Source organism: Chiloscyllium punctatum, chromosome 5, assembly GCF_047496795.1.
Source record: "Chiloscyllium punctatum isolate Juve2018m chromosome 5, sChiPun1.3, whole genome shotgun sequence".
NCBI classification, from domain to species: Eukaryota; Metazoa; Chordata; class Chondrichthyes; order Orectolobiformes; family Hemiscylliidae; genus Chiloscyllium; species Chiloscyllium punctatum.
In genome coordinates, this window is record NC_092743.1 from 107266716 (window position 1) to 107287764 (window position 21049).

Here is a 21049-nt window from a genome sequence, read left to right on the forward strand (position 1 = left end):
CCTTTGCTTAGCCCATAGCCTGCCAAACATTTCTTATTCATGTCCTTATCTGCATGTCTTGTAAATGTTGTTACTGTACCCACATCCACCACTTTCTCTGAAAGTTCATTCCATACATGAATCACTCTTTGTGTACAAAAATTGCCTGTCATGTAATTTTCAAATCTTTCTCCTCTCACCTTAAAAATGTGCCCTCTGATCTTGATATCTCCCACCCGAGGGAAAAGATACCTACCATTCACCTTATCTATCATTATCCTATAAATCCCCTTAAGGTCACCCCTGAACCTGCTGAGTTCCAGTGAGAAAAGTCTCAGCCTGAGCAGCCTCTCCTTATGACTGAAACTCTTCATTCCCAGCAACATCTTGTAAAACTCATCTGAACCCTCTCCAACTTAATAATATCCTTCCTATAACAGGATGACCAGACTGGGCACAGTACTCCAGAAAAAGCTTTACCAATATCTCGTACAACCACAAAATAACGTCCTAACTTTTATACTCAAAGGTCTGAGCAATGAAGGCAAATGTTCTAAAAGGTGTCTTCACCACCCTATTTATATTTGACATAAACCTGAACCCCTAGGTTTCTCTTTTTTTCGACAATACTGGTCAAGGCCCTATTTTTAAATGTTTAAGTCTTGCCTTGTTTGTTTTACCAAAATGCAATTATCCAAATTAAACTTCATTAGCCACTTTTTAGCCCATTGACCCAATTGATCAAGATCTCTTTGTAATCTTAGATGACCTTCTTCACTGTTTACTATACCACCAATTTTGGTGTCATCCATAGTCTTATTACCATGTCTTCTATATTCTCATCTGAATTGTTTATATAAATGATAACCAAAAATGGACCCAGCACTGGGCTCTATGGAACATGCTGGTCACAGACCTCCAGTCTGAAAACAACTCTGTATCATCACTTTGTCTCCTGCCATTAAGCCAATTTTGTATCTAACTGGCAAGCTCACCCTTAATTCCATGTGATCTAACTTTACTAGTTAGTCTACCATGCAGAACATTATGAAAGGCTTTACTAAATTTCAAGTAAACAATATCTACTGCTCTGCCCTCATCAATCTTCTTGGTTACTTCCTTTAAAAAACTCAATCAAGTTTGTGAGACACGATTTCCCTCTCACAAAACCATGCTGACAATCCATAAGCATTCCTTACCTCTTCAACTATATATAAATCCTATTTTTCAAATTGTGGTTATAATGTAATTCCAGCCTGAGCTTGCATTCAGAATGTCACTTTAAACCTGACCTGAATGGAAGAGAGAATCACACTCCTGCTGTGACTCATAGACTCATTTATCACAGAGGAGGAATCCCTTTTTTCTTCATGGGATGAGGCTATTGCTGACTGATCAACAATGATTACCATTTCCTAAATGTCCTTCAGCTAAGTGGCTAGCTGGGTGATTTCAGAGGGCAGTTAAGAGCCAACCACATTGCTGTGGGTCTGGAGTCTATGTAGGCCAGTCTGGGTAAGAATGGCAGATTTCCTTTCCTAAAGGACATTGCTAAACCAGATGGGTTTTTATGACAGTTGATGGTCATATTTTTTGGAACTCATTTTACATTCCAGATTTAGTCTTTAAATGTAATTTAGCAGTCTCTCAAAGCAAATTCTCGACTCAGAGCTTGGTTGCAGCAGGAAACACCAGAATCTCTTTCGGGATGTCCTTAAAGCATCCATAAAGAGGTCAGCCATTCCCAATGACTCCTGTAATTCCTTTACTTGTGACCAACCAAAATGAAAAAGGCTTATCTCAGAAGGCAACAAACTCCTTGAAAGATGTAATCAGGAGCAAGGTAGGGGAATTTGAAGGAACAGACAAAACTTCCAAACAACCTTCCCCAAATTTTAAGCACCACATATAGCAGAGTCTGCAAAATCTGCACCAGACTTAACTGCCATCTCAGAAACTGTTGAAATGGAGTGGAAACCATTCATGATCCTGAGGGACTATCAAAGAAGCAGATTGCTCTCACCCCTCCACCTTGCTTCCACCCGCCATCCCTTTATGCCAAAATGCAAAAAAATTATATTGCAAGCAATTTGTTTCATCCTTACTGTTTTCCACACCACCAAATTTTATCAATAAACTTTTAAATTGTATCCCTTTGTTCTAAAGTCCATGTCATTTATATGAAGGGTAAAAAACAGTAGTCGTTGCACAGATCCTTGGGATCACCATTGTTTACTATCCTCCAATCCAAAAATAAACCATTTACCAGATTTGTTATTTTCTGTTCATAGCTTTTTAAAAAAATGTCATTGAATCCTAATCCTCCTATTCTATAAACCTCAATTTAGTTAACCAGCCTTTTATGGAACTTTGTTGAACATGTTCTTAAAATCAAGTTTTAATATTCTCAGCCAGATGAAAAGACGTGGACTTGGTGTCTAAATGAAAACATTTCATTTCCCAAAAGACTGGATGCTAGGGGACAGTGAAGACACAATCTTAAAATTTGAGTCAGGTCATTCAGGGGTGATGAGCTGAAAATGTGTTGCTGGAAAAGCGCAGCAGGTCAGGCAGCATCCAAGGAGCAGGAGAATCGACGTTTCGGGCATGAGCCCTTCTTGAGGAATTCCTGAAGAAATGTCGATTCTCCTGCTCCTTGGATGATGCCTGACCTGCTGCGCTTTTCCAGCAACACATTTTCAGCTCTGATCTCCAGCATCTGCAGTCCTCACTTTTTTCAATCAGGGGTGATGGCAGGGAGCACTTCTTCAGACAAAGGAGAGCAGAAATCTGGAGTATTTACTCTAGATGTTGGGTTTTATGCAGTTTTCAAAAGAGAATGATTGATTTCTTTTAGGTACAGAAGGATTGTAGGAATGACAGCCAATGACAGTTGAGGTGCAGGTCAGCCAGGATCAAGTAGAATACAGAACTGGCTTGAGGAGCTGAATAATCTTGTCCTAATCCCCATTTCTCTTCTTTGTACATCAATCTCTTTAGGCATTTAATTTGTGTTTTGGTCTTTAAGTTTCTGATCTACTTAATTGGAATTTATTTCCATGTTCAGGAGGGACAATTCTGACCATATCTGGTTATGGATTTGTTCCTAATTCAACGGTTTTAATTGGAGGGAAGACCTGCCTTCAACTTACAGAAAGTCCTGTCAAGATGAAATGCAGAACTCCAGAGGTGAGTGGAGAATCTTGTGTGGTGGCAATTCAGTCTTGAGAGTGACTAGTCTGTGGGGATGCTTTGATAATTCTTGCTCTTTCCAGGAGCACTTCAGTGAAATTGGATGCATAAATATCACAATATTTCTGAAGAGTGTTTGTATGCAAGCTACCCATATCTATTGTTGGTGCCAAGACCTACATTCTCAAATATAATAAACAAATCTAGCAATTAATACAATTGAAAATTTAACCATTTTACTCTCACTCATTTGATGTCAGGGCTACCTTGACAGAGAAATTATCTCTATTTGTTTTAGATTAAAAGGCTTTGCATCTCCTTCCCAATAGCGAATAACAGAATTTTATACAGATGTTTGGACATTGACAATCTGTATAATTTGAGGATTATTATGTTTTAGAAAGTTTTTCTCACTGGTTGAATACAGAATTCCCTTTATAACAAAATGACATGATAACATAGATAATTTTCTTTGTAAGGGACACATTTGGCTTTCGTGCCTACTTTTAGATGAGCTACAAATGGACCTAAAAATATAATAATGATTGCAATGGTGACTGAGTGTGGCAGAAAATGAGACAACTCTAAAGTGAAATAATTCAGTTATGTATAATAAATCAAAGAAGCTTTGCGATGGCCATTAACCCTATGTCAACACACAATCTATAAAATATGTAGCATGCTTTAAATAAACACACCTTTATAATAAAGGAACTGAAGAATGTGATTGAAATATGGCAAACCTTTTATAAAGCTGAATGAGTTACAGTTTATCAAAGAGCTAAGTAATGCATGCTGCACTAATTGTGAATTTGATGTCTGTGCTCAAACTAGGCTCATTTTCTTGAGCAATGGCTGCTTATAAACGTATAAATGTTAGTCTCAGTTTGATCCTTCAGGGTGTTATTCAAATTATAATGGCTTATTGAAGTGCTTATTATATTCTGAATGCCCTATGAAAAGCACTAAAGAGAAATAATCATGAATTCACTTCTGCTTATCTGACAGGCCCCACCTGGAATATATAACATCTCAGTGATTGCTGCTGGAGTATCCAACCTAGTTCCCTTCTCCTTCATTTACATTGATGCAAAGATTCCAGTAATCTCAGAAGTGATTCCAAAAACAAGCAGTGTGGCAGGTAAGTCAAAGTTCCACCTTTTTAAAATAAATAAAATATTACATATGCTGGGAACTTTGAAATAAAGGTAGAAAATGGTTAAAATTCTCAGCAGATTTGGCAGCATGTGTGAAGAAAGAAAGAAGAGTTAATGAGTGGAATCTTATTGCAGAATTGGGGAGTCTCCCTTACCCCAGCAGAGCCAACAAAAGACCCAGACTGCCTCTTCTCGGGATGTTACTGGTAAAATACAGCAGATGCTAGAAATCTAAGATGAAAACAAAAAGTGTTGGAGAATCTCAACAAGGTCTGGCAGCATTGCTGGGGGAAACACCAAGTTAATGTTTCGAGTCCAGTATGACTGACCTTTGGACCTCATACAAATGTCAGATGCAGCCAGACCTGTAGTTTATTTCCAATACTTTCCATTTTTAAGTTTCTCTGTTTGTTGTGCAGGAATCTAAAATTTTCTGTTTTTAACACTGGGAAACATCCTGAAGTGAATTGTCCCTTGCTTTAGCTTGCAGCCAGTTCCTGACTGTTACAGTCTGGTGAAGCACCTGGGAATATTTTCCCTAGATATGAAAAAGATGTGAGCAAAGTCTTCAAGATTATGAAAGAGTTTGATTTGGTAGCCATAAAGCAAATATAAAGTGAATATTAAAAGGCTTTATTGTTCATAAAAATGTGCAAGGGTCAGAAGAGAGGTTCTTGAACTGTACAGAGTCAGATCCCAGATCCCAGTTTCATGTGATCTTACATCACTATGACATTGCATCTTATACATATGTGCAGCAGCGTTTCTTAAAGTAACAAAATAGTTAACCCTTTAATTCGCATCAATCCCAAATTCACTCATCCCACAACCTGTTCATCTTACAAACTTCGGTTTCATCTTTGTCACCATGCTGGACTCTTTTGCCTGAGACATTAATCTACCACAATATTCTTTGCCCTCTTGGGAGATGTATAAGACTATGTGTGGCCTTATCTTTGTTTTGGAAGGTGATTTCATTGGTGCAATGTGATGGTAGTTTCTCATCACAGCTGGAGTATGATATTTGGCGGCATGAATGTAATAGCAGTGAAGAGCAATGGAGGAAAAATGATCAAAAATATAATTGTCCAGTGCTTTAATTATTACAATCCCTTGAAGAGGAAGGCAATAAACTAAAATTCTCCCTTTCATATCTCATCTGTGGCATACTGAGCCCAGAGAAATCTGGGTAGGTGGAAAGAAAAACAAAGAACAGCTTGTAAACAGTTCTGGAGATGAGGGACTACTGAGGAGAAATTTCTCTTTCTGTTGGTAATGGTACTAGTTCCCCACGAGCTTCAGCATGAGGCTGCTCCTCTTCAGATAAAAACAATTCAAGATCTCCATAACAATGGACTCAAGATTTATTGAGGCCTTTGAGGGGAGGGGGATGGTGGTGGTAACTGCATAGCATTGTCTGCAGGCTGCACAAAAAGTGGACAATATCAGGACATTTTGAATCAACTATCTACCAGTCTTAATCTCAGCCAAATGTTTGGACTAGCTAGATGATGAGGACTGAAATTCAGCATTTCTTTCCCACTAATTTCTAATTCATTCTTCAAAAGTTCACATTTATTAATAGCTGATCTCTGTCTTAATGAAGGCTTGCTTTTCCATGACTGCCTTCTGTAACTGTGAATAAAAATTTCTGTTTCCTGTTTCTCAAATGTAAGATCATCACTTATCAACTAAAGCAGGATTAGTTCCTGAGAAAAAAATACATAATGATCTGTGAGCTCTGAATATTTGGATATAAGAAAGGTCTTTTCCTTCGTCATAGCATCTGTTTCTTATGTCAGTTGTTTAATGGAAAAAGGCAATCTCAGGGAAAGGACTTGCAGAAATGCTGCGTAAGCTTTTCTTTCCCAGTCTCTGGGACATAATAATGTTGTGTGTTACTACTAGTCCCTAGCGGTCTCAATTGAGGTACTTGGACTTCTCCAATGCTCATTTGATGTTGATATGATCAACTCCTATTAATGTTCAATATTAAGCTTTTTCTAAAGACTTTCCTCCACTCTGGGGGTGGGGGTTGGTGGTTTATAGTTGGGCCCTATGCATGTTTACTGAAACAACCATTAAATGAAGATTTAAACAAGTATTTATGCAAATTAATAACCTTTGAACATTTGATATTGGCAAGATATAATTTGGGCTGAAAGGTAGATACTTTAATCAACTTGTTGAGGTATGTTATTACACACCTCTAGAGCAGGAAGGACTTGAACCTGGGCCTACTGTTCTAGAGGTAAGGACACCATAACTGCACCCCACACACCCATGAACTTAAACTTATCCGTTTCCCTGGATAGCTTTTCACTTTGTATATATTTAGCAATTCAAGACTGGGTATCCTTGAGGTGCTGTGGGCCATCAGTAACAGTAAAATTGCATATCAACACAATCTGCAACTTCATCGCCTGGCATATTCCCCACTCTACTCTTACCAAGACTCTTGGTTCAATGCAGAATGTAAGAGGCCATGACAGAAGCAGCATCAGCTTATCTAATAATAAGGTCATATCCTGGTGAAGCTACAACATAGGACTACTTGGTAACCTGACAACATAAGGAGCGAGTCATAGACCGAAATGATCTCGCGATTAATGGATTACATATAAACCCTGCAGTCCTGCCACATCCAGTCATGAACAGTGGTGGACAACTAAATGACTACACTTGCAAGAAGAAATAGGTAAAAACAATGACTGCAGATGCTGGAAACCAGATTCTGGAGTAGAGTGGTGCTGGAAAAGCACAGCAGTTCAGGCAGCATCCGAGGAGCAGGAAAATCGACGTTTCAGGCAAAAGCCCTTCATCAGGAATACAGGCAGAGTGCCTGAAGGGTGGAGAGATAAATGAGAGGAGAGTGGGGGTGGGGAGAAAGTAGCATAGAGTACAATAGGTGAGTGGGGATGGGGATGGAGGTAATAGGTCAGGGAGGAGGGTGGGGAAAGGTAGCAAAGAGTACAAAGGGTGAATGGGGTTGGGAATGAAGGTGATAAGTCAGAGAGGAGGGTGGAGTGGACAGGTGGAAAGGAAGATACTGCCTATCTTCCTTTCCACCTATCCACTCCAAAGTCATGGGGAAAGTGCTAAGCTGGAAGTTTGGAACTGGGGTAACGTGGGGGAAGGGGAAATGAAGAAACTGGTGAAATCCACATTGATGCCCTGGGGTTGAAGTGTTCCGAGGCGGAAGATGAGGTGTTCTTCCTCCAGGTGTCGGGTGGTGAGGGAGCAGCGGTGAAGGAGACCCAGGACCTCCATGTCCTCGGCTGAGTAGGAGGGGGAGTTGAAATGTTGGGCCACAGGGTGGTGTGGTTGATTGGTGCGGGTGTCCCAGAGATGTTCCCTAAAGCGCTCTGCTAGGAGGCGTCCAGTCTCCCCAATGTAGAGGAGACCGCATCGGGAGCAACGGATGCAATAAATGATATTGGTGGATGTGCAGGTAAAACTTTGATGGATGTGGAAGGCTCCTTTGGGGCGTTGGATGGAGGTGAGGGAGGAGGTGTGGGCACAGGTTTTGCAATTCCTGCGGTGGCAGGGGAAGGTGCCAGGATGGGAGGGTGGGTTGTTGTGGGGCGTGGACCTGACCAGGTTGTCACGGAGGGAATGGTCTTTGCAGATGGCAGAATGGGGAGGGGAGGGAAATATATCCCTGGTGGTGGGGTCCGTTTGGAAGTGGCAGAAATGTCGTCGGATGATTTGGTTTATGTGAAGGTTGGTAGGGTGGAAGGTGAGCACCAGGGGCGTTCTGTCCTTGTTATGGTTGGAGGGGTGGGGTCTGAGGGCAGAGGGGCAGATTGTGGACAAGATGCATTGGAGGGCATCTTTAACCATGTGGGAAGGGAAATTGTGGTCTCTAAAGAAGGAAGCTATCTGGTATTTTCTGTGGTGGAACTGGTCCTCCTGGGAGCAGATACAGCAAAAGCAGAGGAATTGGGAATATGGGATGGCATTTTTGCAAGAGGTGGGGTGGGAAGAGGTGAAATCCAGCAGTGGCAAGTCGGTCGCCATTAATGGAGATGGAGAGGTCCAGGAAGGGGAGGGAGGTGTCAGAGATGGGTCCAGATAAATTTAAGGTCAGGGTGGAATGTGTTGGTAAGTTGATGAATTGCTCAACCTCCTCGCGGGAGCACGAGGTGGTGCCAATGCAGTCATCAATGTAGTGGAGGAAGAGGTGGGGAGTGGTGCCACTGTAACTACGGAAGATGGACTGTTCTACGTAGCCAACAAAGAGACAGGCATAGCTGGGGCCCATACGGGTGCCCATAGCTACCCCTTTGGTCTGGAGGAAGTGGGAGAATTTAAAGGAGAAATTGTTAAGGGTGAGGACCAGTTCAGCCAAACGAATGAGAGCATCGGTGGAAGGGTACTGTTGAGGATGTCTTGAGAGGGAGAAACGGAAGGCTTGGAGGCCCTGGTCATGGAGGATGGAGGTGTAGAGGGATTGGATATCCATGGTGAAGATGAGGCGTTGGGGACCGGGGAAACTGAAGTCTTGGAGGAGGTGGAGGGTTTGGGTGGTGTCTCGAATGTATGTGGGGAGTTCCTGGACTAGGGGGGATAGGACAGTATTGCGGTAGGTAAAGATGAGTTCAGTAGGGCAGGAGCATGCTGAGACAATGGGTCAGCCATGGTGGTCAGGCTTGTGGATCTTGGGAAGGAGGTAGAACCAGGCAGTGCGGGGTTTCCGGACTATGAGGTTGGAAGCTGTGGGTGGGAGATCTCCTGAGGTGATAACATTCTCGATGGTCTGGGAGATGATGGTTTGGTGATGGGGGATGGGGTCATGGTCGAGGGGGTGGTAGGAGGAGGTATCTTTGAGTTGGCGTCTGACTTCAGCGGTGTAGAGGTCAGTGCACCACACTACTACTGCGCCCCCTTTATCCGGTGGTTTGATGCTGAGGTTGGGATTGGAGCAGAGGGATTGGAGGGCTGCGCGTTGTGAGGGTGAGAGGTTGGAGTCGGGGGAGGGGGGTCGACAGGTTGAGGCAGTTAATGTCCCGGCGGCAGTTGGAAATGAAGAGGTCAAGGGCAGGTATTAGGCCAGTACGGGGTGTCCAGGTGGATGCAGTGTGTTGGAGGTGGGCGAAGGGGTCCTCGGAAGGTGGGCAGGAGTCTTGATTGTAAAAGTAAGCTCAGAGGCAGAGGCAGCAGAAGAAGCATTCGACGTCAAGGCGTGTTTGAATTCATTGATATGTGGGCAGTGGGGGATGAAGGTGAGGCCTTTGCTGAGGACCGATCATTCATCCTCAGTGAGGGGGAGGTCTGGAGGGATGGTGAAAACTCGGCATGGCTGGGAGCTGGGACCTGGTGTGCGTGTGGAGCTGGGAATGGCAGCAGAGCTTGTAACTGGAGTGGGTGTGGTGGTGGAGGGAATGGGGGTGGAGTCATGAACAGGGGTGGTGTTCCCCTCAGGGTTCTGGGGGGCAGGGATGGTGACAGTCGGATCTGTGGGTGGCATGTCAGTAGAATGCAAGTGAGTGGCGTTGGTGGGGGTGCAAGTGGTTGCAAACACGGCAGTGGGGGGGCAGAAGTCACTGAGCGTGTGACATCAGCGATGATGTGAGGGACGGAAGTGATGTCATGTGTGATGCATGAGGAATTGTGAGGGGCAAAAGTGGCTGTGGAAGTGGCCATGATGGGGGCGGTAGTGATGCCATCGATCACCGTGAGGATGGTAGTCGATGGGAATTAGAGAAACAAATATGCAGGGAGAGTGGGGAGATTTGCAAGAGCAATAGGCTTGTCGTTGATAGGGATTTTAATTTTCCGAATATAGGCTGTGATTGCCAGAGCATTAAGGGCTTAGAAGGGGTGGAATTTGTTAAGTGCATTCAGGAACGTTTCCTCAAGCAGTATATAGAGGGTCCTACTTGAGAACTGGCAAAACTTTACCAACTCTTGGGAAATAGGCCTGGATAGGTGACGGACGTGACAGTGGGGAGCACTTTGGTACAATGACCATAATTCTAGTCATTTTACAATAGTTATGGAGAGTGAGAAAACTAGTGCACAGGTTCAAGTTCTAAACTGGGCCAAGGCAAATTTTGAGGGAATTAGACAGGAGCTTGCAGGGGTTGATTGGAGTACTTTGTTCACAGGCAAAGGGACCCCTGGCAAGTGGGAGGCCTATCAAAGTGAGATAGCTAGAGTTCAAGGTCTATATGTTCCTGTGAGGGTGAAGGGCAAGGTGGGCAGGAATAGGGAACCCTGGATGACAAGAGAGATTTGAGGCTTTGACCAGAAAAAAGGAGGAGGCATGGCTCAGGATACAGGCCGCTGGGATCAAGGGAATCTCTGGAGATACACAGGGAATACAAGAGTTTACTGAAGAAGGAAATCAGGAAGGCAAAAAGAGGGCACGGGATTGCCTTGGCTGAGACTATTATGGTGAATCTGAAGAGGTACTTTAAGTATATTAAAGGAAAAAGAATACCTAGAGAGAGAATAGGGCCCTCAAGGACCACAGTGGACCTGTATGTGTAAAACTGCAGGAGATTGGTAAGGTTCTCAATGAATATTTCCCCACTGTGTTTACCATGGAGAAAGACGTGAAGACTTGCAAACTTGGGGAAGTTGGTGGTGGTATCTTGGGAACAGTCCATATCATGGCAGAGGAGGTGTTGCCTGTATTAGAATGTATGAAGGTGGATAAATCTCCTGGTCCTGACCAGATATATCCAAGAACACTGCAAGAGGCTTGAGAAGAAATTGCAGGGCCCTGGCAGATATTTTCACATCATTGTTAGCAACGGGTGAGGTCCCAGAAGACTGGAGGGTAGCAAATGTTTTGTCATTATTCAAGAAGGACTGCAAAGAAAAACATGGGAACTATAGACCAGTAAGTTTAACATCCTTAACCTGGAATGGTTAAAGTATTTGAGAAGATTCTGAGGGATAAGATATACATGTATTTGGAAAGACAGGATTTGGTTAGGTATAATCAGTATGGCTTTGTGAGTGGGAGATCATGCCTCACAAATTTGTTAGAGTTCTTTGATGACTGCGTCTACATGGATTTCAGTAAGGCCTTTGATAAGGTTCCACATGGTAGGCTGGTTTGGAGGTTAGATAGCATGGAATCCAGGGTAAGCTGGCAAATTGGATGCAAAATTGGCTTGATGGTAGGAAGCAGAGGGGAAAAGTGGAAGGATGCTTGTCAGACTACAGGCCTGTGACTTGTGGAATGCCTCAGGGCTCGGTGCTGGGCCCATTACTGTTTATCTGTATCAGTGATTTGGATGAGAATGTACAAGGCATGATTCATAAGTTTGCTGATGAAATTAAAATAGATGGTATTGTGGACAGTGAGGAAGGTTATCAGCTGGACCTTGATCAGCTGGGGAAGTGGGCCAAGGAATGGTAAATGCAGTTTAATACAGATAAGTGTGAGGTCTTACATTTTAGAAAGTCAAATCAAGGTAATAGTTTCATGGTGAATTGGGGTCTAGTAGAACAGAGGGATCTTGGAGTTCAGGTTCACAGTTCTCTGAAAGTGGAGTCACAGGTAGACAGGGCAGTGAAGAAGGCTTTTGGCACACTGGCTTTCATCAGTCAGGGCATTGAGTATAGAAGTTAGGAAGTTATATTACAGTTACATAGGATATTGGTGAGGCTGCACTTGGAATATTGTGTCAGTTTTGGTCACCTTGTTATAGGAAGGATATTACTAAACTGGGGGAGTGCAGAAGAAATTTACAAGGATGTTTCCTGGACTCAATGATCTGAGTTAGAGGGAGAGGTTGGACAAGCTAGGACTTTTTTTTTAGAGTGTAGGGAGACTGAGGGGGGACCATTATAGAAGTGTATAAGATTATGAAAGGCACGAAGAGGGTGAATGCACTCAGTTTTTTTCCCAAGGTTCAGGAATCAAGGACCAGTTTAAGCTTAAACTTAGTTTAAGGTTAGAGGGGAAATCATAAAAGGGAACCTGAAGGGCAACTTTTTTACACAGAGGATGGTACACATATGGAATGAGTTGCCAGCAGAAGTGGTAACATTTAAAAGGCATTTGGACAAATACATGAATAGGAAAGGATTAGAAGGATATGGGCCAAGTGCAGGGAAATGGGATCAAGCGTGGACAGACATTTTGAGCAACATGGACCTGTTTGGGCCAAAGGGCCTGTCTCTGTGCTGTAGGCCTTTTTGACTCTATAACTCCATAGAGAAAGAAGCTCCATAGAATCTCCATCTTCAATTATGGAAGAATGCAGTACATCATGCAACAGATAAGGCCGAGCCACTTGCAACAATGTTCACCCAGAAGTGTTGAATGGATGATCCATTTCAGCCTCCTCCTGAGATCTCCAGAATAACAGATACCAATCTTCAGTCAATTCAATTCACTTCATGTGAGTTGGAGGCAATGGATATTACAAAAGCTATGGACCCTGCCAAAAATCTGGCAATGGTACTGGAGCTCTAGACATAGTCACAATCCTAACCAGGTTGTTCCAGTACAGCTGCAACACTGGCATCTACTCAGCAATGTAGAGCATTGTATATGTATATTCTGTACACTAAAATCAAACATATCCAAACAGGCCAATTGCCATTCCAGCAGTCTACTTTTGATCATTGGCCGAGTGATGGAAGAGGTTATCAACAATGTTATCAAGCAGCACTTGCTCCATGATAACCTGCTAACTGGCATGCAGTCTGAGTTCCACTAGAGCCACTCAGTTCCTGACATCCTTACAGCCTGAGTCCAAACATGGACAAAAGAGCTGAATTCCAAAGGTCAGGTGAGAGTAAATACAAGAAAGATCTTGTCTGGAGCCCTGCACTGAGATCCCAGTATGTGAGATCCAACACCACTAAGAAATAGCTCCTTCTGCACAAGCTCAATAACTACCCTTAGAATAAAGATACATTTAACTCTTACTCCACAGTTCCATATTTCCCTGTGTTAAAGGCACCATATTAGCACATGCTGTTACTGGTGGTTGGCAATACATTCTAAAATAGCATACAGATTGACTGACATTTTTATATTGTTGTGTGACAAGGGAATTAATTATATGAAAATTGTTTCATAGGTGATTCCAATCTGACAATCTATGGATCTGATTTTGGCAACAAATCTGAAGATAGTTTTGTAGTTATTGGGAACTCTGAGTGTGCAATTCTTCGATGGTCAACCAACAACATCACATGTTGTCCGCCCAGCCTCCCTCCGGCGAATTACAGTATCTATGTACAAACTCGTGTTGGGTATGAAGACTGAGAGCTTATCTTCCATTGCATTGATTTTTCTTTACAATCCAATGTAACTGTGCAAAAGATAGCAAACTTTTAAGTGCAAATTGTATTGTGCAAGTTTCTGCAAAATCTTTTGTATTAGTTCACTGGCTTGAATCATCGATTCAAAGTCAGATTCTGAGGTCAGACTAAAAGTTCCCCACTTACCATTGGTGCATTTTTACAGACAAACTTTCAGGTCTGGAGCCTCTCCAACCAAAGCAACATGAGCAAGGCGAGTCCAAGATACTCATAACCAGCGCAGAGGGAAGGGTGACTGCCTTGATATCAAAGCAGCATTTGAATGTCTGTGGCATCAAGCAGCACCAGCAAAACTAGAGTCAGTGAGGATCAGGGCAAAACTGCCTGCAGATTGGAGTCATACTAGGCATGAAGTAAAATGGTTGTGGTTGTTGAAGGTGAGTAATCTCAGCAGGTATTCATCAGGATAGTGTCCTAAGACCAAACATCTTCAGCTGTTTCAGTAATGACCTTCCTCCATCACAAATTGCACAACATTTAGCACCATGAAGCAGTCCATGTCCAAACTCAGCAAGACCTTGTCAATATCCGGGTTTGGCCTGACAAGTGATAAGTAGGATTTGTGTGCAAGTAGGATGAGTGTAAGACAATGACCACCTCCAAAAGGAGAGGATCTAACCATTCACCCTTTTGAACTTCATTGGCATTACCATGACTGACTACCATCCCCCACTATCAACATCCTGGAGGTTACCATTGACTAGAAACTGAACTGGATTAGCTCTATAAATACTGTAACTAGGAGAGCAGGTCAGAGACTGAGAATACAGCTGCATTAAACACACTCATCCGCCGCTAACACACATACAAATACACCCCCAACTTTCCAAATCCAGTCCATTATCTGCAAGGCAAAAGGCAGGACTGATCGAATAGTTGTTGCTCTACCTCCAATAACACTCAAGAAACTTGTCACCACACAGGACAAAGTAGCCTACTTGATTGGCATCACATCCACAACCATTCACTCCCTGCACAGCAGCTCAGTAGCAGCAATCTGTGCCATCTACAGATGCACTGCACAAATTCACCAGAACTCCTGAGAGAGCAAATGCCAACCTCATGACTATTACCATCTAGAAGGACAAGACCTCCTGTAAGTTCCCCTCCAAGCTACTCAACATCCTGGCTTGGAAATATAATGCTGATCCTTCAGCGTTATAGGGTCAAAGTCCTGGAATTCTCTCCCACTCAGCATTGTGGGTCCACTAACTGCAAACAGACAAAAGTGGCTCAAGAAGGCAGTTCACCACTATCTCCTTAAGGATAAAAAGGGATGGGCAATAAATGCTGCCCAAGCCAATGATGACCACATCCATGAATGTTTTTTTTAAAAAAAAGTAAATTCCAAATATATTTTCCTAAGTCGCCCTGTTGGAGATTGCTATTACAGAATGGCACAATACTGAATAAGCCTTTCTGCTCATCTTGCTTGTGCCAACTCTTTGTAAGAACTATTCAAGTAGTTCAACTTCCCTGATCTATCCCCAAAGCCATATAAATTTTTCTCCTTCAAATATTCACTCAATTCCATTTTGAAAGTTGCTGTTGGATCTGCTTCTAGAGATATTTTAGGTAGTGCCTTCCAGATCACAGCAAGTCATCACACCCCATAGATGACTGCTTTGTCAACTCAATGTCTTTGTGTAGATGTTATATTTGACATAAAGTTGGGAACTGAATGACAATGGTTCCTGTAAGATTTCATCTGTACATTTGGTTGTTGTTCAATCATATTAATACTTTTTATGATTTATCTTGTTTGTTTTTCTCTTTCACTGCAGCAAATCTCTAAATGCTTCAGTCGAGTATGTCTTGCGAGTGACTGAAGTGACTCCTCAGCAGGGCTCATTGTATGGAGGCACGAAAATCACCATTTCTGGATCTGGTTTCAGTCCCGTCCCAGAGGACAACATTGTTCAAATTGGTACGCTTATCAGGTGAACTTGAGAGATGAGGTGAGGGTGACTGTTACGAAAACAAAACAGCATTTGACTGAGTGTGACATCAAGGAGCCCAAGTAAAGCTGCAGACAATAGGAAGTGGAAAGGGGTGGGTGAGTCCAGTGGAGGAGACCTCTCCACTCCTTGGAGTAATACCTAGCACAAAGGAGCAAACACAAAATGCCGGAGGAACGCAGGACTGGTGATAAGTGGAAGAAGTTTTGAAGAAGAGTTAGCTCTCTTTCTCTATCCCTCAAATGCTACAGACCTGCTGAGCTTCTCCAGCACTCTCTGCATATGTTTCAGATTCCCAGCATCCACTATATTTTGTTTGTATTATACCACATAAGAAGCTTGTCATCCTTGGTCAATCATCTCAGTCTCAGGCTATCACTGTAGCAGCCTTTCAGAGCAGTGTCCTACCCAACCATCTTCAGCTGCTTCATTAATCTCCGTCTCTATTATAAGGTCAGTAGACGAGATGTTGCTGATGTTTGCACAATGTTCAGCATCATTTGTGATCCTCAGATACTGAAGTACCCCATTTCCATATGCAACAAGACTTGGCAATATCTAGACTGAGTTGACAAGTAGCAAGTAACATTTGCACTAGACAAGTGCAATGTGATCACCATTGCCTACAAGAGAGAATCTAAGTATTACCCCTTGACATTCAATGGCATTAACATCGCAGAACTATCCACTATCAACAACCTGGGGTTATCATTGATTAGAAACTGAATTAGACCAACTATATGAATATAGTGGCTACAAGAGCAGGTCAGAATTCTGCAGTGGATAACTCATCCCCTGACTTCTCAAAATCTGTTCACCTCCAAGAAGGGATAAATCATTAAGGGATAAACCATTAAGGATAAAGTAGCCCGTTTGAGTTACACCCCATCTAAAAACAAACCCTTCACCACTGACACAAGTTAGCAATGGTGTGCACCATCCACAAGGTGCACTGCGACAAGTCACCAGAGCTCCTCAGGCAGCACCTTGCAAACCCTTGTTTCTCCCACCCATAAGGACAATACTTGAACCAGGAATACACACATCCTACGAATGAATTAAAAATAAAACCTGCAATAATTTCATGGAGTTTCGATTAGTTTTTTAGCTATTTCCTCAAGATTCAAATTATTGCTTTATGAATATATAATTGGAGTAACTTAATATTTCACATTAATAACTTGAGGAAAGATAGTAATTTGATTGAGTTGAATTACAGCAGAGATTTTATAACAATCACTCACATTTTATTCTGACTGGAATTCTGTGATGTGCAATATTTACAGGTTCTGTTCCCTGTCACATAACCTTTGCTTCTTCAAACGTTCTCAAGTGTGTTTCTGATCAAACTGGAAGAAAATTTGTCATCACCAACAATGGCAGCAGTGGAAGTACGTGACAGCTTTTTGAAGATTTTTGTTCAAATTGTGCAGTGTTGCTTCCGTCTTTCTTGTGAGTAGAAGTGCTGAAATCAGGAAGAGGTAATTCAGCCTCTCAAATTAAATTAATCAGATGGTGACTGAACTGTGGCACAACACCATTCCCTGACCTTGGTTCCATAGCTGTTAACACACTTTCCTAACATAAAATTATACATCTCTGTTTTAATATTTTCTATTGACCCCAGCCGTAAAAGCTCTTTGAGGGGAGGAGTTCCTGATTTTCCCATTTGTGTGAAGACATATTTCCTGACATCTCCCCTAAAGATCCTGGCTTAAATTTTTAAGGTCTTCTCCCTTTGAAGCCTGGTGGTGACTGCAACAGGCGATATCAAAAAATGCTGAAAAATCTATTTATGATGCATGCTCACTATAAAGAATCAAACTCGCAAATTGCGAAGATGAAATATTTTCTTCTGAATAATATACATTGTCAAAATTAGAGGATATCAGTGACTGCAACTTAAACATTTGTAGTATTTTGTTAACAAATCTTGATGCCACAAATGTTTAGGTTTATTTTCTGAGTATACGTTCTAACCACATTTGTTACTACTTTGTTCTAATAGCAATTGGAGTGGGGTATGAGTGGAATCCTTCAACCCTGGACATCGTTGTTGGGGATACAGTACAGTGGCAGTGGCAGTCCCCACCTTTACTTCAAAGTTTGAGATATAGAGTCTTCAGTGTCTCCAAGCCCAGTGATGTGAACTACAAAGGCAGTGGGTTTATTAGTGGCAATGTGAGCACTTTATCAGGTAAGTCCATAACTGTTGCATTTGACGCCACAGGAAGATATAGTCGTAGAGGTGTGCAGCGCTGAAACAGACCCTTCAATCCAACTCGTCCATGCCAACTAGATATCATAAATAAATCTAGTCTCATTTGCCAGCCTTTGGCCCGTATTCTTCTCAACTTCTCCTATTCATATACCCATCCAGATGCTTTTAAAAATGTTTCAATTTACCACCTCCACCACTTCTACTGGTAGCTCATTCCATACATACACCACCCTCTGCATGAAAAGGTTAGATTAGATTAGATTACTTACAGTGTGGAAACAGGCCCTTCGGCCCAACAAGTCCACACCGCCCCGCCGAAGCGCAACCCACCCATAGCCCTACATCTACCCCTTACCTAACACTACGGGCAATTTAGCATGGCCAATTCACCTGACCTGCACATCTTTTGGAGTGTGGGAGGAAACCGGAGCACCCGGAGGAAACCCACGCAGACACGGGGAGAATGTGCAAACTCCACACAGAGAGTCGCCTGAGGCGGGAATTGAACCCAGGTCTCTGGCGCTGTGAGGCAGCAGTGCTAACCACTATGCCACCGGGCCGCCCACAATTAGTTATCCATTAGGTCCCTCGTAAGTTTTTCCCCCTCACCTTAAACCTATGCTCTCCATCCTGGGAGTTTTTTTTAACCATATGTACCCTATCCATGCCCTTCATGATTTTATAAAACTCTATAATGTTACCTCTCAGCCTCTAACACTCCATGGAAAATAGCCCTGGCTATCCAGCTTCTCTCTGTAGCTCAAACCCTCCAATCCTGGCAACATCCTTGTAAATCATTTCTGAACCCTTTCAAGTTTCACAATATTTACCCTATAGCAGAGAGATCAGATTGGCATGCAGCATTTTGTGTAAAATTGCATTGATGCACCGTAGAATCTCATGTAGAAATTCATCCTTATTGCATATTTTTTCGATCAGACTTTCACATGAAGGAAAAAGACTTGATACTCTACAGCACATTTTACAACTTCAGGACATCCCTGCTTTGCAGGCAATGATGTACTTTTGACATACTGTACTATTTTGTCAACTTGCACACAGCAAACTCTCACAACCAGAAATGTAATAATTAGCAGATCACCTGCTTTTGTGACATTGGTTGAGATAAATATTAGCTATAGGACACCACCAACAACTCTCCTAATTTTCAACATATTGAATACGCCATCTTTTATGTCCATCTGACGAATTTCCTACATAACAGCAAAATCTATTGTTCAAAAAGCCTCTCGTTTAGCTGTAAAGCATTTTGGGACATTCCGAGTTTGTAAGAGACTTAAGTTTTTAATTATTTGTTCACAGGGTTGGGCAAGGCCAACAGCTGTTGGCCATCCCAATCCTTTATTGAGTGATAGGTCTGTTTCTGTGCTGTACATCTGTATGTCTATGACTCTATGACAACTTAACAACTTGTTAGGCCATTTAGAGGACAGTTAAGTATCAGTCACGTGGCTGTGAGTCTGGAGTCACGTGCAGGCCAAAACAGGTAAGGGTAGCAAATTTCTTTCCTTGGAGGACATTGGAGAACCATTTGAGTTTTTATTACAGTATGGTAGTTGCACAGTCAACATCGTTGAGAGTAGCTTTTTATTCCAAATGTAATTAACTAATCAAATCTAAATTTTCCAACTAGCATGTTGAGATTTGAACTCAGGTCTCAGGAGCATTGGTCCAGTGCTCTGGATTATGAGTCCAGTAATGGAATCATAATACAGAAACTGTTTCTCAATACTGGCAACTTCATGCCTGGGCCAATGCCAACTTTTCAACCTTGTCAGTTTTTGGGTGGGTGCTTAGGGCCAGGTTGGATGAGCCAGATCAGGCTGAGCCATGTTGGGTGGGGTCAAAGGTTGCTTAAACACCCTGAGCACAGGAAGACTCTGGTGTGTGAAGCTCATAACTAGTTTGTACTCATTCAGCATCTAATCAAACAAGCCAGTAAGTTATTTTACTAAATTAATAAAAATTAACTTTAATGTATAGCAGCTGTTAAAAATCTCCTGGAATTTGGACATCTATGTTGTTGAGATAGCTGTATAGGAGATTCTGTATTAATGCTACTATGGAGTGAAAAAGCAAAGTTTGTTTCTTCTTTCTTTCTTTGATGCCTTCTGATTGTACTCAAGGTATAATATAAAATGAATTTGGTGATTTCAGGCCCTCTAATGGACGATGGTTTTTCCGTGTAGGTTCGTTCTCTTATCATTTCACCTCCCCCGGGACTTATTACTACAGCAGTGGTTACGTGGACCAGAAGCAAAGCATCATCCTCCAGGGAACGGTGAATGTGAAGCCAGCTGAGGAAAGGATCGAAAGTGTACATATTTATTTGGCAGGGATTGAAGCAGAATATGTACCAGGTGAAATGCATGTCCTCTTTATATTTTGGAGGGTTTGTGTGTTGGTGCAGGAAATTTCCTCAATAAGTCAATTCTCGAGCAACACAAGAAAAGCCTGAAAATGTTAATCCCTTTCCCATCGCTCTGGGTGAGGTGATGTTTGATCCGAGGATAGATTAGCCTCCATCACTCAGGGTTTGATGGTGTTTATGTTTGATGCTGAGGATCTATTAAATGCAGTAACAAGTCAGTGTTTCGATTAATGTTGTCCAATTAAAAATGTTAACTACATAGTAGCCACCAAGACTGAGTCAGCAGAGAATATCTTACAGCCAACACAGGATAATGTACGTAATGTATGTGTGGATCTTAGTTAAACAAAGTTCTCCCAACATCAGTAACTGAGGGAGTAAAGCTATCACAAGATCAAAGAATGTAACAAACAGATTGGCTTTTATGACAGCCTGGTATTTCCAATATGACCATTACTGAAACTAGTGTATTATTTTGGATTTAGTTAATTTGTTTTAGATTACTTTATGCAATTAAGATGTCTATGTTTCCTATCTCCATTTTACCAAAAATCCAGATAAAATTCACATGTGAGTGTGAGCTTTGAGATCGCATTCATAATATTGGAGTCTCATTTGTACATTACTCATCAATCACATTTGGATCTACCATTTGTTACATAGGATTTGAGGAACACTGCTTTATCAGAAAGCAGTCAGCAGCACACCTATTTGGGGGCCATTCTGGATAGATTCTCAACTTTACTCCATGCATTATGTCTCAGTTGTAACATATAGAAAATGTATGATTTTTATCAGCACAGAATTCAATAGAAATTAAATCAGTTTGTTTCTAGAATGGGCAAGTTGTTTGAAA

General features: G+C 42.1%; 1 protein-coding gene across 1 annotated transcript in view; it reads left to right on the plus strand.

The window, feature by feature from the left end:
- LOC140476804 (fibrocystin-L-like) overlaps positions 1 to 21049 on the plus strand; it is a 233128-nt gene that overhangs the window by 74113 nt on the left and 137966 nt on the right. Inside the window, exons 30-36 of the mRNA XM_072569598.1 lie at positions 3047 to 3168; positions 4180 to 4312; positions 13379 to 13553; positions 15407 to 15549; positions 16867 to 16971; positions 17589 to 17777; positions 20012 to 20182. Coding sequence (XP_072425699.1) covers positions 3047 to 3168; positions 4180 to 4312; positions 13379 to 13553; positions 15407 to 15549; positions 16867 to 16971; positions 17589 to 17777; positions 20012 to 20182 — 1038 coding nt within the window. The remainder of the gene's footprint in view (positions 1 to 3046; positions 3169 to 4179; positions 4313 to 13378; positions 13554 to 15406; positions 15550 to 16866; positions 16972 to 17588; positions 17778 to 20011; positions 20183 to 21049) is intronic.